The sequence below is a fragment of the Anas acuta genome, chromosome 6 (assembly GCF_963932015.1).
Source record: "Anas acuta chromosome 6, bAnaAcu1.1, whole genome shotgun sequence".
Taxonomy (NCBI): Eukaryota; Metazoa; Chordata; class Aves; order Anseriformes; family Anatidae; genus Anas; species Anas acuta.
In genome coordinates this window covers 38,788,252-38,797,147 of record NC_088984.1, presented here as the reverse complement: position 1 = coordinate 38,797,147, position 8,896 = coordinate 38,788,252, and the positions used below count along the sequence as shown (strand labels likewise).

The 8,896-nt window shown below is 45.4% G+C and overlaps 1 protein-coding gene across 1 annotated transcript in view; it reads left to right on the top strand.

Annotated features, from left to right (window-relative positions):
* Positions 1 to 216: 216 nt before the first annotated feature.
* Positions 217 to 8,896, top strand: part of SATB2 (SATB homeobox 2) — a 132,400-nt gene continuing 123,720 nt past the window's right edge. The window contains exons 1-3 of the mRNA XM_068686633.1: positions 217 to 722; positions 759 to 925; positions 1,404 to 1,622. Coding sequence (XP_068542734.1) covers positions 1,454 to 1,622 — 169 coding nt within the window. The 5' untranslated portion in view covers positions 217 to 722; positions 759 to 925; positions 1,404 to 1,453. The remainder of the gene's footprint in view (positions 723 to 758; positions 926 to 1,403; positions 1,623 to 8,896) is intronic.

The following is an 8,896-nucleotide window of genomic DNA, read 5'->3' as shown; positions in this document are numbered from 1 at the left end:
AGGTGGGTCCCTGCCTCCCCCCCCCCCGGTGCGCAGCGGTGCCGGCCGGAGCGGCGGCGGCTCGGGCAGCGCAGGGAGGGGAGGCTGGGGGTGGGGGGGGGGGTGCTGCCGAGCCGTCGCCTGCGCCCGATCCCGAGCTCAGCCCGGCGACTTTAGTTTGGCGGGGGGGCGGGGAGGGGGAGGGGTGTCGGAGGCGAGGAGGGGTGGTGATGTTTGGGATGCACAGCCCTGGGACGGGAGCGCCGCGCAGCCAGACAGGCAGGCACGCACACACGCGCGCGCACACACACCAAATCCGAAAGCGAGGACAACCCCAAAAAGGACTCCCTTTGCCTCGATGACTCAACGCAACTAATAATCGTTTCTCCGCTCTCTGTGGCGAGTCCCTCCTGCCGCTGCTGGTGCCGGCAGGGGAGGGAGAGATTGAAAGTGACACATCGGGGGCCGCCGCCGCCGCTTCCCCGCGCCGCCAGGCACCCGCCTCCGCCGCGGAGCCCGGGAGAGCGGCCTCTGGGGGAGCGGCGCAGCCTCCTGCCCCCGTCTCCCCCGGTAGCGCCTTTCTCTGCCGGAGGTGCGAGGAGCCGGCTCCCTCTCCCCCTCTCCTCCGCGCCGGAGCCGGCGGCCCCCCGCCCCCTCGCCCCTGCCCGCTCCTCGCCGCTCCGCTCCGCCGGGCACCGCTCGCCACCGGGACCCTCCGGGAAGGGGTGCCGGCCCCCGCCGCCCCGCGCAGCGCGGGCACCCCGCCCGGCCCCGGCGCCTCGGCACCCCGGGACGAGGGCAAGCAGGGGGCTGGGGGTGGGGGCAGGACTAGGAGGGAAGCAAGCGGCGCGAGAGGAGGCACCGAGAAAACTTTCCACCCTGGATTCTCTACTTTTGATCCATGGACAGAGCCCAACTCAGCCAACTTACAGACAGGCTCTAAGCAGTAAGTACGGCGGCGGCTCCCGCTAGAGGCTTCCTCGCCGGCAGCCGGCTGCTCCGCCGGCCGCACAGCTGGCCCCGGCGCGGGGGGGCCGTGCGAGAGGGGCCGCCCGGGCTGGCAGCCGCTTCCCCGCGGCCCCGGCGGGTGGGGCAGCACCTGGCTGGGCGGCCGGCGGCTGCCTGGAGCCCGGCTGCGGCTGCCGGGCACGATGGGCGCCGGGGCGGTGGGCTGGGGCCGGGCGGCGGGACCCGAGGCGCTGCCGGCCGGGCGGGTAAGGAGAGGCACGGCGGCGAGGGGACGAGCCGCGGGCGCCCGCTCGCCTTCAACGGGGCCGCAACGCGTGGCCGAGCCCGGCCCCGTCCCGCCGGGGAGCGCCGCGGGGAGCCGGGAGGGCGAGCGGGGCCGGGGGGGGCGGCGGCGGGCGAGCGGGACCCCGAGCGGGCCGGCGGCCGCTGAAGCGCCCCTCGCTTCTCTCCCCTAGGTCCCTGCTCCTTCTACTGCGACCTGCCAGCGGGAGCCGCGTCTCCGAGCATGGAGCGGAGGAGTGAAAGCCCCTGCCTGCGGGACAGCCCCGACAGAGGCAGCGGCAGCCCCGATGTCAAGGCCCCCCCCCCCGGGAAGGTGGCGAGGCTGGAGCAGAACGGCAGCCCCATGGGCACCCGCGGGAGGCCCAACGGCGCCGTCAGCAAGCCCGTGGGAGGTAACCGAGCGGCCGCGCTCCCGGCCCGGCGGGCGGCGGTTTGCGGGAGGCTCGCCGCAGGCTGCCGGCAGCCCCGTGGGGACCCTGGCCCGGCGCTCGGCGAGGGCATCGCCGCCGCCTTAGCGCCCGCAGCCCGGTCCCGCGGGCGGGGGGAGGTCGGGGACGCGGCTCCCGCAGCGGGGACCCGCGGAGCGGCGGCGGTCGCGGGTTTCTTTCGGCCGCTCATAGCGCTCCGCAGCAGTTGTCTCGTTGGAAGAGGGGATGGGGCAAAGCACACGCGAGGTTCAGCTCTTCCCGCAAAATTCTTGAGCGCTGGTTTTGCAGCAGTCCCGCGCTCTCTGTGACGCTTTAACTTTTAGGCTCCCTTTGCCATCGAGTTGCTGGGCGATTTTGTACTCAGAGCGTGCTTAGAGCAAGTTCAAGGAACGCACGTGGTTGCTTTTCTTTCCCTTCTCCCAAGCGGGCAGACTTCCTGGGAACTTCTCCTAAACGCTCGCTTTTTTCCAGCCGAACTCTGGTGCTGTTCCATTTAATGCAGCGAAGCCTCCCATTAGGAAAAGTATCTTTAAAACTCTTGAAATGAGACCGATGTTACGAGGAAAATAGCGCAGGGCAGGCCACGATTAACTTCACCCTTTTTAAAAAAGCTTCTGCCTGTAGTTGTATTTACCAACGCGCGGAGAGGTAGTACACAAATGTAGTTGTTTATACACAAAGAGTTTGTGTAAATGACATTTCAAGTGATACTTTGATATGGTCGTCACATGACTCTATTATGTGAGGTTTATTTAGCGATTTTCCATTAGATGCTTGTTTTAGACCTCTTTGGCTCAATAGGCTTTCTAATTGCCGAAGTTTGCTAAGGGGCTGCAGATTTTCTTTTCTTTTATTTTAGAGACGTAGGATTCATTTGTGTACCTAATGAAGGGTAAGAGATCTCACGAGTTTTTTATGTTTCTTGGATCACTGTATGTCTGTTTTTAAACCTCTTAACTGTTTTCTTCTAATGTACAGAAAAAGAAGAAACAGCTTTGCAAACAAAGACTTGTAGCACTAATCCACTTACAAGTTGATGGAAAAATAATTTATTGAATAACTGTAAAAATCAACGAGTTAATAATTTAAAAAGTGACAAAGTAGTAATATATGTAGTTTTAGATGCCTTTTGAGAGACCGAGGCATTACGGCTGCTTGATTTTAAAGGGAATGTTAGAGATAAATCTTTTTGCTTGGGGGATTTATTGAAATACGCTTTAAAGGAATGTTTTTAAATGTTTTGGAATATATATGTTGCTTGCTAGTAGCCACTGTGTTAGCCAAGAGAAATTCACAAGGTTTTATGAATATATTGGTGGTTCAGATTGAATCTGGCCTGTTAGGTTCTAGGAGATTTCTTACACTTATGAGAAAGACTCATTTCTGAAAGCAAACTTTGAAGAGCTTACGTTTTCATTCATTACTCTTTGGCTCGTTTATAACATCGGTGTAGAATAGAGTGTAAAAGTGTGGGGACATAGGAAATGCAAGAGTACGTATTTTTTCCTAGCTGGTGTTTTTTAAACAGTCTGAACCTCTTTAAGCAATTCATAATAAAGTTTATACATTACTCCTTATTGATACTGAAAGCAAGAAGAAAATTATTCTTGTCTGAATACTTACCTAGGTTTTGTAATACTCAATACTAAATTAGTTAAGGCAGATTTTTTTTTAATAAGATAATGGTGCTGTTTAAAATTGATTTTTTTTTTTTTTTACCCTCTTGGAAATGCTCTCAGGATAAATCGACATAGCTGATTTCCAGATATTTTTCCTTTGCTCTTTTTGAAGTTGGATCTTTAAGAACCTGTGTGACCAAGTGATCTTTTTCTGCACGCAGATCACAGTGTACTGGGTATTTCTGGATGTCTGCATCTTTGTAGTGAACGCTGCGGCATTAGTAATTTTTTCTGTTGAATTGTGAAATGCAGCTGTGGACATTTGCAGAAAGACTTACTTTTAATATGCTGGCAATCTACCGTAGAACTTCTCTTCAAATGCATATTAATAAAAGTCCTTTTAGTGCTATTCCTGATGTTTGATAAAAAGGAAACTATTGAAAGATGTAGTGAAATGACATCTAAAGCTTTAGTTGTCAATTTTTCAGATTATTCTTATCTTTCAAGCTCAAGAAAAAGTGCTTATATTAATTGAATGTGAACTAGACTGAGGAAAAAAATGAAATACTTTATTGAAACTAGAGATCATTTTAATTTGGATTTTGTTTTATTTTTTATTCTGAAATGTGTATCTGAAGATTTTGATGAAATCTGAAGATTTTAGCAGACAGATGCTAATATATATATTTTTTTTCTTTTCTTTCTTTTCCATCTCATGTTGGGCCTTAGATATGCAAATGCTGAAATTCCTTCCTCCTTGTCGAGTGTCTTTCTGGCATAATACTGTGTTTCTCTGCACAAAATCCCTGAGCATAGAAAAATAAGCTCTCAGCTAACTGGTGCTATGATGGGATTGATGACCTTTGGTAACAAGTTTTATAATTACAGTGATTGCAACAATTATTTTTACAGGGACTTCCTAAGAAAAAGAGAAATATTATACTGCTGTAGATGTTTGTAGCTGTTTCTCTAGATCTTTGAGTGAAAAAAGATACAAGAATAAGCTTTTTTAGCATAGGCAGAAAATCAGTTGTTCTCATGAGAAATTTTGTCTTAGTGGCCCTCCTACTCCTTCCTTCCTTCTTTCTCTCTTTCTCCTTCTCTCTTTCTCCTTCTCTCTTTCTCCTTCTCTCTTTCTCCTTCTCTCTTTCTCCTTCTCTCTTTCTCCTTCTCTCTTTCTCTTTCTCTCTTTCTTTCTCTCTCCCCCTCTCTCCGTCTCTCTCTCCCTCTCTTTCTCCCTCTTTCTCTCCCTCTTTCTCTCTCTCTCTCTCTATTTTTTTTTGTTCCTAAACTGAATGTACTTAATGCAAAGGGCCATTACAGCAGCTATAATAAACCAGTGAACGTCACAAAAAAGATAAATGGGCTCTTAAAGGTTGCGGTTTAATAGGGGATTTAAAAGTTTTGGTGCTGTTTACAATGTTGTTAGTGTAAGTCCAACGTGTTAGAGTCCAATTCTGGTTAGCCCTGACTAACCCAGTGCTTTCTAAAATGTTTCAGCAGTTACCAACCATTCTGTTTTAAAAGTTGTATGTAGTAAAGCACAAGTGCTCGGATGTTCAAGAGAGGCAGGTTTTATAAAGGTCCCTGGGAAAAAAAAAAAAAAAAAAAAAAAAAGAAGAAGAAGAAGAAGAAAAAAAAAGGCTAATATCACTTTAAAAAACATATGAAGCCTGGGAGAGAGTTTAGAGCAAGCAAGAGCACCATGGTGTTGACAGCTTTATGTCCCTGTTGGGTAACATTCACTTACTAGAATTGGCTTTTTCTCTCAGTTAGTAATTCACTCCATAAGGATTTAAAAGGAAAAAAAAAAAAAAAAAAAAAAAAGATGATTAATGGCTAGGAAACTTAGATTTGCAAATTTGTTGATTGCAATTCATGAACCTGTTTGTGTGTGAGTGTACGTGTATACGTATTCGTTTGTTAGGAAGAGCATAGAAAATAAGCATTCAAAGCCTCTGAATGCAACTTCATATGCCAGCATAGAGACAGAGGTGCTCTGAGGTTTGGTTTGCTGGAATAAAGTGTAGAACTGACATACAGCCAAGGAACACGTTCGGATTTTGAGCAGGAAATTATTGCAAAAAATTTGGTGGTTAGATTAGTTTCATGCAGTTTGATAGTAATACATTCTTATTCATTTATCTGCTAAAATTTGTGACTTGCTTTACAAAATATTAATGGAAGAGAAAACTTCCAGACAATTCAAATCAAACTCCGTAACTGGGATGTTAATCTGTAGCTGCGGTTCCTGTGCTTGTATGGAGTCAGAGGCATTGGAAATGTGGACGCAGCGACTCTTTGGAGTGCTGCTGCTAATTGCGGTGAGCCTCTTCAAGATCTGATGTATCAGAGCCTTGACTGCTTAGGTGGAGTGAGAAACCTGGTCTGGTATCTCTCTGGGGCAACAAAAACATTGACCAAGGACAGTTAAAGAGTTTGTCAAAATCCTTTGTAACTATTTCTGCAAAAATGCCGTAGGGTTTTCGCTACCTCTTGTACTTTTTACAAGGATTTAACGTACTTTAGTGGAGAGAAAAATCCACTTGTGTGCAGCCGGAAGAGTAAAGCTTGATCAAATCTGCTCCTCTCTTCTAACTGGTTAGGTGGCATTAAGCTCTGAATGTGATCCAGAAGGGAGGAAGGGAGCATGTTCCAGTTGTCCTTACAAATTGAGCAAATCGAAAGGTTAAGATTGTGGCAGTCTTCCTACCTAGATGAAGAGTATATTCTTACTGCCTGGAAGAAGTCCACAGCTATTTGAAAAAACTGAACGTATGGAGGTGCAGAGGCACGGAAGCCGTGAATCCCTGTTAGTGTGGGAACCAGCAGTGCGTGAACATGTTTTATGTGTTATCTGTTGGAGCATAGTTGGAAAATGTTGTCCTTTGTTGCGGTATAATTAAGTAGGAATTATGAGGAAATGCAATCATTTTACGCGTTTCTGACGTGTAACGAGGAGGAGACTTTTAGTTTAATGTGAACCTTAAGAAAAGAAAGACAGGGATTTCTTTTCCATGACCGATGCTTAAAAGTGAGTTTCTTGTCTTTTTGATGATTCTCCCCTCCCCCTTTTCCAATCAGATTATGTCACATAAATAGAATAAACAGAGCAATCGCTCCTGGAGGGTCATGTAGTGTATCATCTGTATTTTTGCTGAGGTAGAAAAATAGCCTTTCTTTATGTGTATTCGGTAGTTGGCCTGTTATTAAAATAAAGACACAGTTGGTTAAAATATATGTGCAATTGAACATACACATTAAACAGAATATAGGGTATCCACCCATTCAGTGACCTAGGCATAATTTGATGTTTAGAGTAATTTTGGAACTCTAAGTTGCATCTGAAGAAAGCCACTGACAATTTTGAATTCAGGATTTAAGATTAGCTGTAGCAAGATTTTATTTTTTCCCGCAACAGTTCCGAAGTATTTAGAGTCATCTCCCCACTTCCTCCCCACCCCGGACACATAGCTGCGTTAGTTAGCTAGATGCTGTTGCTCTCATCATGAGCCAAAGGAAAGAAAAAAAAGCAACATCTTTGAAAAAGTCAATTTGAATTCTTCTCCCCCTTCCATTTATAAATTTGGTCCTGCCTTTTCTTAGTGTCACTGGGATAGTCAGAGTAGATTTATCATCAATTATTTATAGGACACTTATTTGAAAACTCCTGCTAGGGTGATTCAGTGACTGCCCAGGATTCTCTTTATGCCTGAAGAAGATGGCAAAATCATATTAAAAATGACCAAGATGACAGTGAGGAAACATAGTTTTGAGAAATTAGTTAGCAAAATCTTTCTCATTCCAAATTTAGATGAAGGATTTGGACATTGAGGAAAGAAAAACAGTATTAAACTTTTAGTGTTAAGAATAAACACTTGAATGTGAGGTGTAAAGATTCATTTCCTTTCCTAAATGATTATTTTTGGAGAGAATTTATATTCTGTTTAAATTTTACTGTGCAAAATACTTTGTCTAGATTTAAAAATAGAAGGTACCTGGCGTAGCGTAATTTTAATCAAGTTGTCATTTCAACAGACTACTGTCACCCTTACAGTTTCTGGTTTGTAGCACAGGTTTTCAGATAATACCTTAAAATAACTCAAAAAGTATTTGAGTTTAATGCTCTTTGTTAGGATGCTAGTCTGAGTATTTATTTTTGCGGTTGATTTCCATTATTACTGTTTTCCTTGAAGCTGTCTGTCTGGCACGGAGAAGAAAAGGGACACAAAATTGGTTTTGTCACTCGCGGTGACACGGGAGATGGTAAGGCAGCATGGCATCTGTGGTGGTATAGGCTGCGGACAGCTTTACTGCAGCCATGTACTTGTATTCGCCAAACAGCTGCGTGCCCTGTTTAGGAAAATTCTTTTTATGTGTGTGATCGAGCAGTCCTCAACCTGCTTTTAAATCCTATTTTTAAACTTCTCAAAATAACCGAAAATCTTTAAAACTTAAGATTGTTTTGAATCCCAAATTGCAAAGCATAGATAAGCTAGGCCTTTAATTACTGTCCCTCATCATAATTTAGCTAAATTAGTAAGTACTGCTGTGTTCTGGATTAAAGGCACAGTTTTCCAAGGTATGAGTTATTCCCAGCTCCCTTTGAATTGATATGGCTGGGGTTTGTTCAAGATAACCTGTGCCTGATGCAGGCTCAGTAACCACTGACCAAGCATCATCTTTTGAAGCACACGGCAGCTTTCTAACCAGCCCAGTGTGTTGAACGATGAATCGATGCCCTGTCTACCTCTGGAAAAATTGTCCTGGGGTAATTGGTTCCTACTGTATCGAATGTGCTGGGTCATGTGCATTGATCCACATGATGACATGTGTCACTAACGCAGATCTAAGAAACAGTCACAACAGACAAAAGGCAGCTGAGTCGTTGATGGCTTCTGAGAAACATTTCCTAGCCTCTAGCCATACTAAAAAGAATTGTCGCCCACCAAGCGTAGTACTTGTTGCAGAACGCTCAGCGGCGACGTACCTGCTCTTGGCTTACATACAAATGAGTTCAAGTTGATTAGTGGTACGAAACACAAAATATCCACTTTGCCATTTAATTTGGGAAGAATTGTTAGCCCATCTAGCTGAGGGTCTTGTGGCCATTCACAGCGTGTTAACTGCTTTAATGTGCAATACGTTTTCTGCCAGCAAGTGATGTTGTCGATACTGTTGCAGTTCTACAATTAGGATTTTTTTTTTTTTTCATTCCTACACTTTGTACAAAAGCATGTATTGCAGCTGTTATGTGTACTTTGTCTCCTATCTTCATATGCATTCATCCAAGTTTTAGTGTGGGAAGAATATGTCACGTAGTATTGCCAATTTTATTTTCTTTATTTTAGAGATTATTTTTTTTAATGTAAACTAGTATTTTAAGTTTGTTTTTGACCTGTGCAAGCTCTGCTGGTATCCCCTGAAGATTTACAAATTTACCAAAATGTCAGCATTTATCTTTTTGCAATATATTTGTATTTAAGGCTGCTGATATTGTAAAGCCCTTACAAACAATGCTTGAACAGCTTTTGTTTTGTTTTGAAATGTGATTTTCTCTGAGTTTTAAAGATGTTAACACCGATGTTGCTAATATCACGGATTTATTTAAAACCCTCC